This window comes from Larimichthys crocea, chromosome X (assembly GCF_000972845.2).
Source record: "Larimichthys crocea isolate SSNF chromosome X, L_crocea_2.0, whole genome shotgun sequence".
NCBI classification, from domain to species: domain Eukaryota; kingdom Metazoa; phylum Chordata; class Actinopteri; family Sciaenidae; genus Larimichthys; species Larimichthys crocea.
In genome coordinates, this window is record NC_040020.1 from 21,588,683 (window position 1) to 21,609,056 (window position 20,374).

At 37.9% G+C, this 20,374-nt stretch overlaps 1 protein-coding gene across 1 annotated transcript in view; it reads left to right on the forward strand.

Moving 5' to 3' along the window:
- Positions 1-20,374, forward strand: part of si:dkey-106n21.1 (solute carrier family 23 member 2) — a 48,425-nt gene that overhangs the window by 12,996 nt on the left and 15,055 nt on the right. The window contains exons 2-6 of the mRNA XM_019254608.2: positions 7,616-7,768; positions 13,587-13,744; positions 16,225-16,408; positions 17,379-17,560; positions 19,558-19,675. Of these exons, the coding sequence (XP_019110153.2) occupies positions 7,616-7,768; positions 13,587-13,744; positions 16,225-16,408; positions 17,379-17,560; positions 19,558-19,675 (795 nt within the window). The remainder of the gene's footprint in view (positions 1-7,615; positions 7,769-13,586; positions 13,745-16,224; positions 16,409-17,378; positions 17,561-19,557; positions 19,676-20,374) is intronic.

Genomic DNA, 20,374 nt, shown 5'->3' on the forward strand with positions numbered 1-20,374 from the left:
GAGAGAGAGAGAGAGAGAGTTAATGGGTGGAGCTTTATACTCTCCCTAACTGGGGCCCAGGGATTTCCACCAATCAGCTGGGTATTGGAGCACACACACTCAATTACACAGGGAACCGTCACAATAAGGGAAATAGCAGAGATAGTATTTCCACCACTGGTTATGTGGATTGCTCCATTCGCTCCTGTTGTTACTGGTGTGCAGGTACATAACCACTAGATGGAGGCAAATGGTCAAGTAAAAACTGCCACAAACATCTGCGTGCACTACCTGCTGAGAACTTTGTGACATAAGAAAGACAGAGACAAAATGTGATGCAGATGGGCCTGCATTTTGCGCAGTTTGTCTCGTGTCACATGTGAGACAGATGGGATGCACACAACAAGGTGTTTTGTCTGGCTGGATACAAGTTTCAGAGAGAAGGCTGCAGCATGTGGTTTAGACTGAGACTGAGTTTTGCGGTCTGGTCTGTAATAATTGAGGCATCCAGTAAAAAGGATGAAACAATAGACCAGGCATTGTTATTAATTAGTGATACATTGCAGTACACTGAGCTTTAATTTGTTTAATAAGATTTGAAACACACTTGAGCAGGATTACAGCCATAATTTAAAATATGGTCTTTGTCACCATGTCTTCTCTTTAATACATTTCTGAAACTGGTATATTATTGTTGTTGTTTTCATTTGATGTAAAGTATTAATGTATATGTTTAAAAAAAATTCAAATAAATAAATAAATAATAAAACTAATAGTGATGAAATAAATAGTGATTCCCACATAAAAACACACAAACATTTATTATTCAGGTGAAAATTTGAATTTATTCAGGACTTTTTGGTTTCTGGTGCAAAGATGTAATGATTTCAGTTTTAAACATGGTTTGAAAGGGTAGCTATAGTGCTCTGTTCAATTGTATATTCTGTTTTTAGGATGACTTTGTAACATCTGTCCTACAGATGAAAAGCCTCTTGGCTAACTCTGGTACATTTACAGAACTTCTTTTATTAATGTGCATTACCTCCCTATCCCCTCTTCTTGTTAGGTAAACAAGAAGTAATAATAATAATATTACAGGCGTTTGTATAAATTACTCCATAAGTGTGTCCATTAAGATTAAAGTTAACATGATGTGCAAATCTTTTTTTTTGACAATCTGGCACCCTGAGAGGTGTGCAGATAGGAAACAGAAAAAGTTCACATTGACACATTATTTTTCTTCTCTGTTTTCTTTGTTTAAGATATAACATGAACTGTTTAAACTCATATTAAACAAAGGCATAGTTTCCTACAAACAGGAAAAAGGGTCAATCAGAGTATGGAACATATTTTTTTCTTTTTCCACAAGATTACTGCAGAATTTATCGAGCCTCAACTCTGCAATGTAATTTCAGATCAGATTCAGATTTCTTTACCTAATCCCCCACCTCCTCCAACAGACACAGACACTTCTAAACAGACACATCCTCAAAAGAGTTTGAACAAACCCTTTGCAAACCGATCTGTCCCATGTGGACTGTGTTAAGAGAGAAGTGACCTCTTTGCATTTGAAGACAGCTCATGTGTCTCATGAGGCATCCTGTCATATATTGTATACACAAGTATATAATAGAAAATATATAATCCTGAAAACAAAAAAGTTTATGGTCCAAAATATATCATATCACAACATATCATCCAAATGTGTTGCTCCATAGCTAACACAAATAAAACCAGGCGTAGTCACACTTCAAACAGCCACACACTCAAAAGTGTACAAACCCACAGGAAACTGATCTGTCCCATGTGGCCTGTTTTCAGGGAGCTGACCTCTTTGCATTTGAAGAAAGCTCCTGGTCTCACGTATCGGGTGGTCCTTGAACATCACCCAGCCTTAATAGACATTAATACAAGTCATGCTCACATCCGCGTCATCACCTGTCACGTTTTTCCAAAGGATAGCCACAAAAACCTTCAACAGAACAGGCTGTCTGTTGAAAACTGAGAGAAACAAGCTTCAGTGACAGATGTGAATTTAATTGTGTAGAAGATTTACTGAACTGTAAGTTCATTAATCCAGTCCATTTTCTCCCTCCTCTTTATATAAATGTCTGTTTTTCATTTTGAATTTGCTGTATGTGTGGGCATAAGTCACATGATGCATGTGGATTTGGTTAAATTTATGAGAGTATGGAGACTTAATGTCCTTTGTTCCGTGAGTAAATGTTGTGTTTAGGGACTGGTGTAGAAGATCCAGAATCTCAATTATGTAAAATCTTCAAGGCATTTTCCCTCCAAAAGATCATGTATAATCTGTATGATTTACATAGAATATAAACATGTTGTGCTTTTATTTTGACAGCTACGCTGACTGTACTGTTTTAGTCATGTCAAACAAGAGACTATATTCTGACCATTGCATGTACATGGACATACTTTATTATCAACCACAATCGATTTATAAATCATCATAATCTTCAAAACTTCTATTTGTGCATCCCATTTGTCGCTCTTATTGAGACTTATTTTTCGCCGTACTACCTGCTCCATCTGCCTTAGGTAGTAGGAAGAAAGATAGAGCTTTCGTTGTTGCATTCCTGAGCATGAGACCACACTTGATATCCATTTTTCTTCCATTTGATCTCACCAAAAATGATTTAGATGGAAAAGAAAAATGTTTTCTTTTCCAGGAACAAGGAAGAAAAAATACAAGATCTTCTGTTTCAATGTTCTTTTGGCATTTGTAACAGACTTTGACTCTGACATGAACAGTTAGGGAATTACCTGTCACGTACCTTATTAGGTGATTTACATCAAAATGTCGACTAAATAACACATCACACACACACATTTATGTCACCCTGATGGGAGCCGAACCTCTGGTTCTGTTGGCATCATATTCCAGATACTGAACAGCAGCCTGAGCCAAAAATAAAGTCACAGAGGTCCAGAGTCCTGCTGCTGCTGGTTCAGGAAATTATTAGCTGTGGTTTGCCACCATGTTAGATATAAAATTATTCAATTTCCTGGAAAATTATACAACAGATGTAGAGCTCTTAAATGGACAGCAGCAGACACAGACAGCAAACATACATGCATCTGTGGTTATGCACATTCAACATTGAGTCTCCATGGACACATTCAACATGTGCTTAATCAAAATCCAAATGGCAGTTGCAGTGTCTATAGGCAGTTTGACAGACACATGGAGAGAGCAGTCAGACCTGTGCAGTCCAAACCTTGGACTCTCAAAATTCTTAATATGATCTGTATTAAGCATCCTGTCATCCTATCAGATTTAGGGGGCTCTGTTTATAGAATGTGTCAGAAATTAAATATATTATGCATAACTCTGTTTTCATGGGTGTATAATCGCTTCAGAATAAGAATAGTTTTGTTTTTTGTTTTTTGTTTTTTACTATGATAGCAAAAAAACAAAAACACTGGCCCTAGATAGGGCCTTTCACCAGTTTTGTGGCACCATAGTTAAAACAGAAAAAGTAATTATTGTAGGTGATTTTAACATTCATGTGGACAACCACAATGATAGTCTTAGTACTGCGTTTATCTCTTTTATTAGACTCAATTGGCTTTTGTCAAAGTGTAAATAAACCGACTCATTGTCTGAACCACACTCTTGATCTTGTTCTTTCATATGGCATTGAAATTGATAATCTAATAGTCTTTCCACAGAATCCTCTTCTCTCTGACCATTTTTAAATAACCTTTGAGTTCATATTACTGGACTATAAGCCTTTGTGTAGAAACTTCTACAGCAGATGTTTATCTGATAGTGCTGTAGCCAAATTTAAGGAAGTGATTCCTTCAGCATTGAATTCAATGCCATGTCTAACTGTAACAGAGGACTTGTCTGCTTCCTTTAGCCCCTCACAAATAGACCATCTTGTTGATAGTATTACAGGCTCATTACAGACAACTCTAGACTCTATTGCACCTCTGAAAAAGAAGAATAATTAAACAAAGAAGGCTAGCACCATGGTATAGCCAGCAGACTCGTAAATTAAAGCAAGAGGCACATAAATCTGAACGCAAATGGCGTGCCACTAAACTGGAAGAATCTCATCTAGTCTGGCAAGATAATCTCAAAACATACAGGAAGGCTCTCCTTAATGCCAGAGCAGCCTACTACTCTTCATTAATAGAGGAAAATAAGAACAACCCCAGATTTCTCTTCAGCACTGTAGCCAATCACAGCTCTACTGAACCATCTATTCCTTTAGGTCTAAATAGCAATGACTTCATGAGCTTCTTTAATGATAAGATTATAACTATTAGAGACAAAATTAATCACCTCTTGCCCTCAACAGGCATTGATCTGCATTCTGATACAGCAAGTTTGGAAACAGCTGTAAAACCTGATATGTATTTAGACTGTTTTTCTCCCATCGACCTTCATCAAATAACTTCAATAATTTCTTCATCTAAGCCGTCAACCTGTCTCTTAGACCCCATCCCAACCAGGCTGCTCAAGGATGTTTTACCTCTAGTTAGTCATTCTTTATTGGATACGATTAATCTGTCTTTATTATTAGGATATGTACCACAGTCCTTTAAGGTAGCTGTAATTAAACCTCTTCTTAAAAAGCCCACTCTAGACCCAGAGGTCTTAGCCAACTACAGGCCGATATCAAACCTTCCCTTTCTGTCTAAGATACTTGAGAAAGCTGTAGCTAATCAGCTGTGTGATTTTCTCCATAACAATAGTCTATTTGAGGATTTTCAGTCAGGATTTAGAGTGTATCATAGCACAGAGACCGCACTAGTCAAAGTTACAAATGACCTCCTAATGGCATCAGACAAAGGACTCATCTCTGTACTTGTCCTGTTAGATCTTAGTGCTGCATTTGACACCATTGACCATCAAATTCTTTTACAGAGACTGGAACATCAAATTGGCATCAAAGGAACCGCCCTAAGCTGGTTTAAGTCATATTTTTTAGATCGATCTCAGTTTGTTCACGTCAATGATGAATCCTCCATGCATACCAAAGTTTGTCATGGAGTCCCACAAGGTTCTGTACTAGGACCACTTCTATTTAGTTTATATATGCTTCCTTTAGGGAACATTATTAGGAATCACTCTATCAATTTTCATTGTTATGCTGACGACACCCAATTATGTTTATCGATCAAGCCTGATGCAACCAATCAGTTAACTAACCTCCAAGCATGCCTTAAGGATATAAAATTTGGATGACCTACAATTTTTTTTATGTTAAATTCAGACAAAACTGAAGTTCTTGTAATTGGACCCAAACACCTCAGAAACTCTCTTTCTAGAGACTTAGTTACTTTAGATGGGATCACCCTGGCCTCCAGCTCCACTGTAAAAAATCTTGGAGTTGTTTTTGATCAGGATTTGTCCTTTAACATCCACATAAAACAAATTTCGAGGACTGCATTCTTCCACTTACGTAACATCGCTAAAATCAGACGCATTGTCTCTCAAGCGGATGCAGAAAAACTAGTCCACGCATTTGTTACTTCAAGGCTGGACTATTGTAACTCTTTGTTATCAGGCTGCTCTAATAAGTCTCTTAGGACTTTGCAGCTAATTCAGAATGCTGCTGCACGTGTTCTGACAGGAACCAAGATCAGAGATCACATCTCTCCCATTTTGGCTTCCTTGCTTTGGCTACCTGTTAAATCTAGAATAGAATTTAAAATTCTTCTCCTTACTTACAAAGCTCTTCATGGTCAGGCACCATCATATCTAAAAGAGCTCATAATACCTTACTACCCCTCTAGAACACTGCGCTCTCAGGACGCTGGGTTCCTTGTGGTTCCTATAGTCTCCAAAAGTAGATTGGGAGCCAGAGCTTTCAGCTATCAGGCTCCTCTTCCGTGGAACAAACTACCTTTCTGGGTTCGGGAGGCAGACACGGTCAACACTTTTAAGAATAGACTTAAGACTTTCCTTTTTGATAAAGCTTATAGTTAGGGCTGGCTCAGGTCGCCCCTTAGTTATGCTGCCATAGGATTAGACTGCCGGGGGAACCCTCTCCTTCACTCACTCTCTCTCTCTCTCTCTCTCTCTCTCCCTCTCTCTCCATCTCTCCATCTGTGGACATGTCTCATTAATGCATGTTACTAACCAAACTTCCCCGGAATTTCTGTGCTCGTCCAGCAGGTTCTCATGGATCGTGGCTGCTGCTGTGATCCTGCACGACGTCCACTACGCATATTATTACTGTCATTATTACTACCATATCTGCTACTGTGGTCATTTTATCATTCATTGTAATTCATTGTCATTTTATCAGTCATTGTAATTGTACAATATATTTGTGTTGATTTGTCCTGTACACGTGACATCCATTGCACGTCTGTCCGTCCTGGGAGAGGGATCCCTCCTCTGTGGCTCTTCCTGAGGTTTCTTCCACATTTTTTCCCTGTTAAAAGGGTTTTTGTGAACCGAGGGTCTAAGGACAGAGGGTATGACTCCCTGTACAGATTGTAAAGCCCTCTGAGGCAAATGTATTTTGTGACTTTGGGCTATACAAATAAAATTGATTTGATTTGATTTGATAGTTTCTTCTTCACACTAGGAAGGAGATGATGGGGTGAGGGGGTTGCAATCAGCAACTACTTCTAGATGCCACTAAATCCTATTCACTGTTGTTGTTTTTTTTAACTGAGGCAGCTTTTTTTTCTCTGGCAAAACATAGTACCCTGTCTGGAAACTGCTACCATACAAGCTTTACATGGATTTGAAAATCAGAGTAGTCTGTTTCTACTGTCCACTCAGAGCTCAAAGCTCAGCACGTGGCTGCTCTGGTCGTCTTCATCTTGGCATTCCTTCCACCGCTGCCTTGCGACTAATCCAAAAATGGGCAAAGACGTGGATCGTAGGTGGAGCTGAGGTGGGCTGAATAAAACCTGGTTACTCAGACAAGCCACATGTAATGGCACCCTCCTGTCAATCCAAGTAGCCACGCTCTTAATTCTGCATAACTTTAAGCCCTAATATAATTAGTTATATCAAAATTCAGTTTCAGAACAGTTGTCTTGTTCTGTAACCAGCCTCAAGCAGTTTTTGGCACTTCTGTGTTGACTTCATTTTATAGCCATGGAGGTTGTCACTTGTTTCCCATCCACTGTTGCTTGTTTTGTCTCAAGTGGCCGTTCGAGGAACTGCCAGAAACTTCTGTTTCACTTTCTCACATCTGTAAAAGGATAAAAATGTTGTGTAGGAAGACCACCAGAGAAGTTTAGTTTTTGGCAAGCTCATCCACAGCATCTTGATAAGATTTGAACGAAGGTATGTTGTTCACCCCACCTGCCTTCCACTATCACTCACATGGATGTATAAAATGCCCTAACTCACTTTAATCGCGTGCCTATGCTCAGTATTTATGATCATCTAAACCAACAAATGTTTAAAGAAAAAAGCAAAACCATTAAGGAACCTTTGGCTCTGTGACAGTCTCTGCAACACAATGGTGAGTGACTGGTTTATTTGTGTTGTTAGAAAATTCTGGGAGTTGGTGTCCAAATAGTCTGGATGGAATTAGACCTAAATTATAAGAAAATATTGTTTTTTATTTGATGTTGCTTGGATAAATGAAATTGATGAATGAATAACTTTTCTGCCTTTGCTGTGATTGTTTCCCAGGGCAAAGACAGTGATGAACAACCACAGCTGACACTTGACATTGCTGAGCCCCACACGGAGGCCCTGGAGGAGACAGCGGATAAGGGTGTAGATTTGGTTTACTCCCTTAATGACAGGCCACCATGGTACCTCTGCATTCTACTTGGGTTTCAGGTATATTCTCATGACCATGTGTGAAAGTATTTGCTGTAGAAGTATTGTTATTATCCTCCATAAACTGATCAGTCCTGCAGCAATTCTTCATTAAAGCTGCTTATTGAGATTTTTGAATGGCAGACTGACAGCCACAAAGCCCTTTTAGACAAAATAATTGTCTTGTTATGTTGCTGCCTGATGAATGGCTCTGTTTTGGACTAAAATTTGTATCTCTTTAACTGAGCAACTTAAGCATTAAGTAGCTATTACTAACTTTGCCTACCATTTTTTGTGATGGGCCGGTAGGGCACAGTGGGTTCATCAGAGCTTGTCTGTAGTAATACAAAGTTGGTAATAATGAATTTGTCACCACAAACAATCCCTTTATCATTAGAGGAAATCATTTAATTTCTAATAGACATACTAGTGATTAGTGGGACCTTTGGTATAAAAATGCATACCATAGTAAACATTAGCATATATTTTTTGATCACATAACAGTGTTGATTGCTTACATTACTGTAATGCAATGGTGACCCAATGCCCCAATTTGTCTGATTGTCCCAGTTTCAAGCTAGGTGTCCGAGTTCCCAACAAATATCTGTAAAACACTAAAATGTCTTTCAACGTTCACCATGCCCAGTTTTCACCTCAGTTAATATTAAACTTGTTTTCAGCGCTTACATAGACGTTCATTATCATCTGTCCTGTTCATTGTTCCCTAAACCAATATAAAAAAAAAAACATAAACAATGCACCACATGTCTGAATTTAACACTGTTTTGTCTGTCTGTGTATCAGTCAATCAGTGTGCTATTTTCATCCTGAAGAGAGATACAGCCTTTTTCCAAAGGTCTCCAGAGGGCTTACTCTTTGTAAAATGAATAAAATAAGGGTCCAGTTTTGGGTTTTTTAAATATGGTCACCCTAGATGAAGAAGTAGATCTGCTTTTTGAAGAAATTATTTAAGATTTAGCTTTAGCTTTGGTCGTTCACTGTAAAGGGAGGGAGTCAAAGATGATAGCCAACTTGCGAGTAGATTTATGTAGTGATGAAATTTCAAATTATGTGGTCATGCATACCTAAATGTCATATTTAATGCTTGTTGTACAGTGCATCAATATCAACAACTTGTTGATGTGATTTAAAGCACTTTTTTAGCAGCTGCCTTAAATTGCATTAAAGCAGTAATTCACAGGGATTTGATTCTGACATTAAACCTGACAGCAGGAAATTATTCGTAGAGGCAGAAACCTTAGATATGCAGTAGAAAGTTTCAGATTTAGGTCATGATAGGTTAATATCCAGAATGAGAGGACGTCTCCAAAGAAAAAATACAGATTAAGAAAATATTAATATACAGGGCAATTTACAGGAAAAAAAAGAAGAAAAAAAAAAGATCCTTGTCTACTAATGCCTGAGCCTGCATAAGAAAATCAGAAGACTACAAGGTCACGAGTTTTATTTCAGAGCAGAGCTGCCATGACATTTGAATCATGCAGTTAAATTAGTTACAAGTGAGCACTGTGAAATTGATCAACTCTGAATTGTTAGTCATGAATCTGAGTGTAGGCCAAATTATTTCTGTTTTCTTGTGCATTAAATTACCATAAAGACAAACAGCATACTGTGTTTGAAGTGTGTGGTACTTTTTAACATATTTAAAAAAAATTTATTTCTTTCACCCGGGGGTATGAAACAAGGCATGTCTGTTTAAAGACCGCTGTGATAATTATAACTATTGGCTGCTTAGTTTATTTTTTCTCCAGTGTTTTGGTAGTAATAATGTTCAGTTTCTTGAGTCATCACACATATTGGAACACATCAAAGGTATAGATTACAACATCATATCCTTGAGGAAGTTATTAACAGTGATATAAGACATGTTTCGTATGTTATTCATTATTGGATCATTTCCATCCACAGTTAGCCATTATTTTTCTGGCAATATTTGTTTTGGAGCTTGCTGTGTGATATTACAGACACCTGGCTATTCGTAGAAATATAGGAACAGTGGGCCTCAGTACAAGTTATCCTAAGAGTGCAACGCCAACTGAAAATTCAGCTTATTATCATGCTCAATTCTTTAAGTTTAAAACATAAAGGAAAAAAATGAAAGAAGAGACAAATAACCGTATTTTTCCTCCCAAGGGGATCATCTTTTTCTCCCCTGGCTTTGGATGCTTTACTTTTATAGCTGCAAAAGCAGCTGTTTTTCCACAGGTATCATTACCTTTCCCCATGTTTCAACCTTTATAGCCCCTGACACCTCTATTTGTCACCTCTGTGTTTTAACTCGAGCACAAACATTTCCCAGAAATCAGTAGAATAACTTCCAAGAAAGTGACTAGGCCTATGTGTTATCCAGTCATTGAAGCTTGTGATTGATTGTGTTGTTTTCAAAAAATACAATTTATTATAATTTTTTTTTTTCATTGCCAATGTCATTTTTCAAGCCAAAAAATGCCACAGTTTGTCGGGATCAGGCTTCTGATCTTCTTTGGGGTTTGGACTGTTACTCAAACAAACAAAACATTAAGACCTTGGGATTTGTCCCACTGGTCATTGTACACTATTGCTGATATCAAGAAACAAATCTGGGATTAATTAATAATTAAAATCAACTTAAACTGTAGCCTTTACTTTATTCATTAACATGACGACCCTGTATGCCCCACTATCATGATGAAGTTCAACTGAAATGACTGGCTCTTGACATCCACCAGTCGAGATAGCAGCCATTCATTAAGAAATTGGTTATTAACATGCAAAATAGTCAGTGTTTTCCTGTTTTTGGTCTTCATTAAAAGTATTGCATTGTTGCTGAAAAGAAATTGACAAAAACCCACCCAGACACATGACAGCGATTACAAGTTTAGGGTTTGTTAACAAAGGTTAGTGCTCGTTAAGACAGGGGGAAGCGTGTTTCATAGGGCCCTTTGAAAACTCTCTCTTTTTTAACAGTAAAGACATAACAGGAAAAGTCAATGAGATGTAAATTCCAAGGTGGTTGACTGAAACAAATTGTGTCCACGTGTGTCCATGTCAACTTCCTCATCTCCGAGTCACAACAAAAAGTCTGACAACTATTTGTGTCAAGTCAAATGTCCAAATATCAAACAGGCAGCACACTTTAGTAGTGACCTCATTTGAATCATCTTCATCTTGTAGGGCATGTCACTGCAGACATGAGGTTAATCATCCCCTCATTGTGTTTGGTTTGATTTGATAGTAGATAAAGTGTGCGTGCATATTGCTCACATGCACACCGATGGCTGATGAAGATATACTGCCTACCTAACTATGTATTCAAGTACAGTGCCTGTGTCTTACTACATATTTACCACCGCTGTTGTGTTTGCTTAAGCTTTTATCCATATAAGTCCAATCCACCAAATGTATACAATCCAAAACTGTAGCAATCACACATCAAGTACATCAACTTTATCTGATAAGCAGACCTGTTTCTATGATTAAGAAAAAAAATATGTGCCAAAGATCAGTCTGAAAAAATATTTTTGTGAGGCCAGGATAACATTCAGTCGGAAATTTGTGGAGCGATAGGTGAGCCCTCTTTGTAATAAAAGAGTAGCAAGCTGTTTGGCAGTGTAGTGGAATTGTGGTAATTTTAAACATATTTAAAGTACCTTTGAGGATAATAAGGATAAGGATAATAATATACTTGGGCAAAAGAGAGGTCACTTGTCTCATGTCCCTGAAACCATGGCCCCCTTTATGACTTAAAAAAATGACATCTTACCACTATCAAAAAAAAAATAAAAAATTTAGTGCATGATGATATTTTAGTATACTTTGTTGTGCTGCATACATAAACCAAGATGGCCAGACAGGGCCTTTGGTCATTAACTTCCCCACCAAGATTTTTCTAGGCAACATTCATATGAAATAAATCTAAAAGTATCACTTTGTTTTCATGTTCAATTTGTAAACATGCTGAGGTTTATACAACTGTAAAGCAGAACTTCTGTCAATCTGAGATAAGTACACAACCTTTTGAGATGGCATGAGGCCATATAAAATGTGTAGTTCCTGAGGGAGTTCCCCTCCCTGTTTCCTCTGTCATGGAAACTGACCTTAGCCATCTTCATCTGACTTATGGGCGTTGTAAATTTGAAAATACCCCCGTAAATCAAGTGAGGCCTATCAACATCTGTCTTTAATTTTTTCCCCTTCCAGTCTAAATTCTTATGGATCAATTGCAATCCCAACTATCTCCTACCCCCTCAATGCACACATTCCCGCACATGGGTAGTGTTCAGGACAGTTAAGCCTCACATTATTATATATCGGAATATATATAATAATCAAATAAATACAAATATTAGGTTATAATGGCAATCTACAAACCTGCCTGTATCAGAATCATTAAATTAAAAAAAAAATACTGTGAATCTATCTTTCATAACATACATATGATACAGTAATGACAAAATATTGCAGGGATCATTGTTTCATAAAGCCTGTGCTTTTAAATAGGACCATAGAAGTGATGTGGAAGAAAGAATAATTTCTAGTGGCTATTTGGGACTTGTAAAAAAACTAAGCAGGTTTTTATGCTCTGAACTCAATGACATACAGGGGGTGCAAATCATACAACACAATGTAGTCCAACACAATACTATATTAGTACTACCATTATGCTTGTACTGTTTTGTTGAGACTGGTCAGTCGACAACTTTGCTTAGAGCCAAACGTCAAGCAAGTGCAACAACACAAGATACAGCAGCCGGCTAATATTACTTACTAGTCCAACAGCAAGAAGCCGAGCTTGGTGTCTGTCTTTCAGTCTTTCATTTTCACGAAGCTCTTGCCAATGACTAATATTAAGTCCTAGACTTCCTTTTGTATGGTGGCATCTTACTCGGTCACTCTCATTTTCTCTTCTTAGCTTCTTCTGTCAATATCCTCTTCAGTCTCGTCAGCATGTCCATAGAAGCTGCTAATCCCACTGCCCACTCACCTGGATCTAGTTCTGGAACAACACCAGCCCCACTCTGCATTCCCTGATGCCCAGGCCTGAAAACCTCCTCTACCCTTTAGTCCAAAACACCTGTGATATAAACACTTCCCTGGTGCTCTGACAAGCTGTCCGGGCAAAACTTCTAACAAACTTAGCTAAGATTAGCTAACGGCAACTGAAGTTTGCAGTGGTTTTTACATTATATTTTACACAATTACACAATGTTTCTGAATAAACACCAATTACAGCATTTACCTGATGACAAACCATATGAAACTATCACAATTGTGTTGGCAGATGAGAAAAAGTTCACATATTAGTTTGGAGAGGTACTGTACTAACAAACAATGTTGTTTTGATAGCAGAGTTAAAGAAGGTTAATAGGTACCGTTTTTGAAAGACAATGGCACAAAACCTGTTTGACTGCTTTGTTTTGGAGGACTTGTTCGTGCATGAGTGTGTAATGTGGTTTGACATGATCTAATGTGCCAGGTATGGTATTATGATAGCTGCTCAAGCTAAGCTGCATAGGACGGTCACTTTCTTTCTAATCTGTCTTTTTGCTGAAGTAATTAAACAGCTTTAGTATTTTCATTCTATGTCATAAAAACATGATGTTTATGTTAGCTTACTTATCTATATGTGATATATAATACCATGTTTTGGAACACCTCCTTTGCATCTGAAAGTTGAGATAAATGTCTTACATACATGCATACAATTTTCAGATTTAAGTTGAAATAAAGACCAGTGAGGGAAACCAAGATGCCAAGATTATGTTAGTGTGAAGGAAAATTATTATTTCTTTTAACCCTTGGAGGTCTCAAATGTGTCCACTTTCATTTACCTCCTCAGCATTACATCCTTGCATTCGGAGGCATCATCGCAATCCCGCTGATCCTGGCCGAGCCCCTCTGTATACAGGACAACAACGTCGCCAAAAGCCAGCTAATCTCCACCATATTTTTTGTGTCTGGATTATCTACGATAATGCAGACAACTATTGGCACCAGGTAACACACCCTAATTCTCTCACAGGACAGCACAACACAGCAGTTCCAGCGACACAGAGAGCATGTGGACAAAAATGTTGTCAGAGCTCACGTGTGTGAAAAATGCTCTGCTTACGTGAACTCCAACTCTCTGTGGGATGGTATTCTGTGTTTAACTGTATGTGTGTGTTGATGTTTTAAGTAGTTCTGTCAGTCAGTTTTAAGATTTACAGCAGGTAAAACCAGGGGGACTGCCCTGGATAAGAATGTTCACAACATGGAGGAAGCTCATATATTTGCCCTTTCATGTGTTTAAATCTGAGGTTTTATATTTGTCTGACAGCGCACTGTACGCTTCCTCCTTGCAGTGCTAGTTTACTTCTTTCATGAGTGTATAAGAGCTCAGAACATAATGATAAAAGTATATGATGCATAATCTCATATTCTATTATGTCTCATTGGTTCAATAACGAAATAATAAACGAAATCCGCGAAGTAAGTTTTACAATTATTATACATGTTTTAAGGCCGTAAAACCCCTAACCACACACTTTTATACACCTTTTTACACGCATTTTGTACAGTTCTCCCTTAGTTAATCAGGACGCAGAACACGTGCGGTTCTCACTTAGCCAATCAGGACGCAGAACACAATGTGCGTTCATACTGTACAGTACACTGTAAAAAAAAAGCATGCAAAATTACACAAAAATCTGCAAAACAGCGAGTCCACGAAAAGTGAACCGTGTTATAGCGAGGGACAACTGTATAATCAAATGGTTACTGCATCACACATGTATGCTCGCTAAAGATTTTCAGCTTTTCAGTCAGATCCAATGTATGCATATCCAAAAATATGTAGGATGCAGAAATATTCAAATAGACTACGTAATAATATTTATATTGCATGCCAAAATTGCATGGGTTTCGTCCAAAGTTGCATAGAATTAGAATAAAGTGGGCATGGCTGTAATGGGGAAACTCATGGGTACTCTAGAGATGATTCCATCCACCTAACTTTGGAGCATTATTTATCCCTGCCAAAAAGCATTACATGGTTTGTGCCAGTGGATGTCTTCTAGTTTCATATGATACCACTGACTTCATTACAGCCTTATACAGTAATGTTGACCGTGGACATTGACGTCCCTGTGAGGTGGAAGATTTTAACAAACTTCATGCTCAGACAAAGCTGAGCTGTATTTGCAACAGCCTGAAGTCACAGCTCATGCAAACACCCCTGCGGTGTTTCATGTGGAGTTAAAATGTCAGTCAGTCAGCCACTGTAAAACCAGTTTTTTTTTCTTAAAGCCTTTTGATCTCCAACGCTTACATAGCTTTACTTCTTATGATAGAGATGTGAAAGCTGCTTGGCACTTGATAAGAACATCCTTTTTAAACTGATGCATTAATCTCTATGCGTTACCACAATGCAGCTACCTCCCACATACACAAACAGTACAGTACAGTACAATACACTAAACTACAGGGATCCTCGCGCACACACTTTCCTGCCCCCTCAGCACTGCTGTAACATTAACCCTGAACAAATAGCTAATGCTTTTATTTGAGTTCTCCATCTACACATTTTGGCAAAAGCTTAAAAGGACAAAAATGGGATTCTAGCAAACACTTGACACTGAAAAATAAGTTGATCTTTATGTGTTGTTATAGATCATTTCAACACTATGAAATAAAGTGCTTTGTGAAACACACATAGACAAAAATGCATTTACATTACAGTCATATACAGTCCTTAAAAGCAGTAACAGTAGTTCTTGAAATTAAAATGTGCATAGAGTTCTGTGACAATATGCGTTTATGATGAGAAATTTAACTTCCAAACATGAAATCAGCAACAATGCAGAGAGGAAAATTATAACCATGCAGAGAACAGGATCAGTGCAGAATACAGTAAATGTTGCTAAAATATCCTGCAGGAATTACTGCAGCGAGAGTTAAAATTATATCTGTAGGTCAGTGGTTTTGTTCCTAGCCAGGGGGCCAGAACCCCCAAAGGGTCTCAAATCAAATCTGAGGGTTGCTAGAAGATTGCTGGGAAAGGAAAGTGGACGGGAAAAGACATAAAAAATATTCTTCTTACGCTGACCTGGTTCCTGTATGGGGTCACCAGCCCAAATAGTTGATAACTTCTGCTATGGGTGACTGAAGCTGTATAATTTTGCTCAATTGCAACCTAAATCTCTGTATGATGTTAGTCTGAGACCGTTTTAAGCTGTTATGGTAGAATTTCAAGTTGATTTGAACTCCTGGAGCACCGTCTGTGAAATCCTTGTGGAGATATGTTTAACGATGAATCATTTATTCACCAAAGGAAAAGTTTGTACTAAGGACTGACCCGACTACCTGTCTGTGAGAAATGTACCCTTCTTATTAAAATTCCAAGCTCTTCCTTTGGGCTTACTATTATCAGATCCAGGTCCTTCTGGTACACAGAGAACTGACATTGACCTTTAATCCTGTCACCTACTAACTTGCAGGTTACCAATCCTCCAGGGAGGAACCTTTAGTTTCATCACTCCGACCCTGGCCATTCTCGCTCTGCCCAAGTGGCAATGTCCGGCTCCACAAAAGGCTGCTGTGCTGTCCATGCACCTTCAGAATGGCACCAGTCATATGCAAATGGAAAATTCTGATGAGGTCTGGATGTCACGAATGCGTGAGGTATGTAAAATATTCACTTGGCCCAGAATATGATTCTCAGAACATGATTCTCATGTGTCTACAGTGAATCCAATCAGTCACCTGAGCACTGGTAATGGATTCAAGGGGAACGAAGAAGACCTGTATCATTTTGTCACATGTTTGTATCCTGATAGAAACAGTCATATGGTTCACAAAATGTAACATTTTTTTTTTGGCATGCAAAAAGAGATATGCAGGCCAAACTTCTCAGCAAGTTCTGAATGAAAAATTTTGAAAATTTGAAATTTGGGGCAAAACCTGGATGTGTCTGTAAAAACAGGAACCTTTTATTGTTTTTACCTTTATATATGAAGGTAAAAACAAAAAAAGGTAAAATATGATCCCAAAGGTGGAGACCCACAATGACACACCCAATTTCCATTGTATATAATATTGGATTCCTATAATTGAGCTCTTTTCAAGTTGAAGTTGGTTTAATGCAAGCTTCTGGAATGACTCTGACTCATTATTTAAAATGTTAATTAAATTCAAATGGTTTGTTGAGTACTTTTTATGTAACATATACAGTACATCACAGATGTTTTTCTGCACTTTCAAATAAAAATCTGTTTTACAAGACTTACTATTTTACATACAATTTTAATGACAGTGTAGGGTTAGGTTTTCAACAGAATCAAAATATCAGGTTGAGAATCATAAATCCATCTGTACTGGTGGATTTATGGTGGTAAAAAGGTGTCTCGCACATTCGTAGCATTCGTTATTGGTACTTACATTTGTTATATACTTACTTTCTTTATACTGGAATGAGTTGGAAGCCAATTGCTCATGTACATTAATGAAGTTCATATAACACATTTACTCTATGAAACTATGTGAAGAACGTTTTTGAATCAGGGAACACAATGTTCTATAGATCTATAGTTGGGTACGGAGAAAAACCCATTGCTTATGTATCTTAAACAACCTCTAACCTCATCATCCACAGATCCAAGGAGCCATCCTGGTCTCCTCTCTGCTGCAGATTGTCCTGGGCTTTTCTGGGCTTGTGGGCCTTGTGTTGAAATTCATTGGCCCGCTGGCTATTGCTCCCACCATCAACCTCATTGGCCTGTCACTGTTCATTGAAGCTGGGAAGAAATCTGGAGGTCACTGGGGAATAGCTGCCCTGTAAGTGGATAGTGTCTTACACTGCTGTGTTGCACAAGAAATTGCTCATCAGTTTGAGGAGCTAACCATTCATACACATTCACTCCGATGGCGCAGCCTTCAGGAGCAATTTGGGGTTCAGTATCTTAGTGGACGACCCATTCTGCCTCCAAGCCACAGCCGCTCCTAAAATCTCTGAAAGGACAAACCATTCTTCCAAAATACATTCCTTCATTTCATGTTTTTATGATGATGATGATCCAAAAGGTTTAGGTTTGAATCTTGTCACCTGTCCCCTTTATGAATTTTGATTTTTTTTTATTATTATTATAGAAGATCTCATTTAAATTATTTTTATTTTGTAGTGGTACTGTTGAACTTTAGGTATTGTGTGTATGTTCAGTGTTGCATGTCTGCCCTGTAGCATAATGAGATTATGATAAAATCACAATACTTGCTTGATAGGATTAATGTGATTATGATAAAATCACAATACTTGCTTGATAGGATTAATGTGTATAGATTAGAACACAGCACATGGAGCAAATGCAGTATAGTTAAGCTATAGGAGCACATAGGAAACATTCCAAGAAAAAAAAAGTATTTAAAATTTCATTCATCCTCTTTACACACTCCTTATTTTTCACACTTTGTTTCTTCATCAAAGCATGGCCACTATTTAAATCCACCTAAACAACACGACTGCTGCTACTGCGACTCACTGTTCCACATTAACTCTCCATTCATTTATTTACCTTTTGCTCCAGTCATGTCCAACTCCATGAAATCTGTCTTCATTTACTGTTGCCAGCTCCAGATAATGTAGACTAAAGTCATTACATAGAGTGATCCTTGTGGGTTTTAAAAGGTTCAGTACGTCCACCTACTGGTGCCATATATGGATGGTAATCAGTCAGTGATATATCCTTCTTAGCCTCAGTGCCCTGTAGTCCCTGTTCAGGATATCCAGCAGCTTACAGACAGACACAAACGTGTGGTTGTTATTCAACGCCCTTTAGCACACAACAAATACTAACACTGTCTGGCCAGACACAGTGGCGGGGAAATTAAGAAGTTAATTTCCAAAATATGATCAGCAAAAACTGTCACTATATCCTCCACACTGATCCTTTAGGTCGGGGACAATACATCATTTAAATGTACATATTACAAAAGTAATGGAATGTCAATGTCAAACGGGTTCTCTGTTTCTTAAATGCTTAATTTATGATTTTTGAAGTTTCTTTATATCATAGTATATATCATTTATATGGATATTTTATTATATTAGCAAGGATATTATCTGGGAAATCTAGATTCTCCCTTATATCATGTCACCATCTCTTGCACCAAAAAAACAAACAAAGAAAAAAAAACAACAACATGCACTGGGTATGAAGATTTCTTGGAATTTGGTATTTCTTATTCCATGTGACCAACAAAATTTTTAGGCTGATTTTGCAGTGGCATGAATATAAACAATGTAAATATTTAAATCAGATCTGAGTGACTTGCTCATTATGTGGAACTAAGGGGAACTGAGAGATACAGATAGAAAGTAATTTAAGTGGGAAGGTCTGCAGCCTGAATAATACAGAGTCTGGCAGACCTTTCTGTTTTGGACAAAGGATTAACCTACAACATGACTCTTGCATAGGCCCTGAGCACTATTTCATGCACAGTGTGCAGTGTTTTCATGCACAGCATGAAGTGCTTCATGCACAGCATGAAATGTCATTCAAAGGCAGTGAACTGTTTCAAGTCTTTCACAAATTTCAAATGCCCATTTTCACGACGCTTTCATTGTTACTCACCAATAATGCTGTCGACAATGACAAATATCACATGGGCATACCTGTTGTGTAAAATTACATGTATACACTTGCTTGGACCTACTTCTTACTGTGATGTATGGAATCATGCTATGTTTGAGCACAATTACCGGTGAAAGCCAAGCCTTGGGGGGCGGGTAGAGGCTATGAGTGACACTTTTTTCCTTGTCTTCTGTTTTCCCACAGCACGGTCTGTCTAATCCTCCTGTTCTCTCAGTATCTCAGCAAAGTTGATGTGCCAATGATTGCTTACATGGATAAGAAGTGGAAGGTTTTCCAGTATCCGCTCTTCAAGCTCTTCTCTGTGAGTTGGCAATATTATCCACATCTCATACAGTCTACTCAATCACTAGGGGGGGAAAAACATTAGTATTTTAGGACTTTTGGCCAATAAAACCTGCATTCAAGTGCCAATGTCGTGTTGCATGGAGACATAGACAGCCTCGCATTTAATGCAGGTGATAGCATTCCAGTCTTTTTAATTTTCATATTTAAAAAGTTATTGCTATGTAGGTTGTATGAGGCTGGATATGCAGGTGAGTATAACATAGTTGAGTAAAATACCCTTCAAGCTTCAAGGTCTTCTAAACATGCAGTGAATACTGTTTCACCAGACCTTAAGCAGCCCCTAAAAGAGTTTTAGTAATGTATGTTTTGTAGTGTATTTAACATTAGTTTAAATACACTGAGACTATGACACTATCTGTATCTATCTATAACCCCTTTGCCCTGATTTAATACATTGCTAAAATGAATCCAGAAACAAGCCTATCAAGTCCGCCAATCAAGTATGCAAAATCTACTTTAATCATTTTGGAGTGAAAATTTTAAATAAAACACATTCATACATAAAGCAATGTAAATCTGTTCCTTGCAATACATACTGAGTTGTAGGAGTAAGGGGCAGTCACACACAGGCAACATGTAATCTCCTGTCTCAAATTGGAATTGGAAATAGGAATTAAACCCAGGACCAAAATGATAGAAAAAAAAAATGGAAACT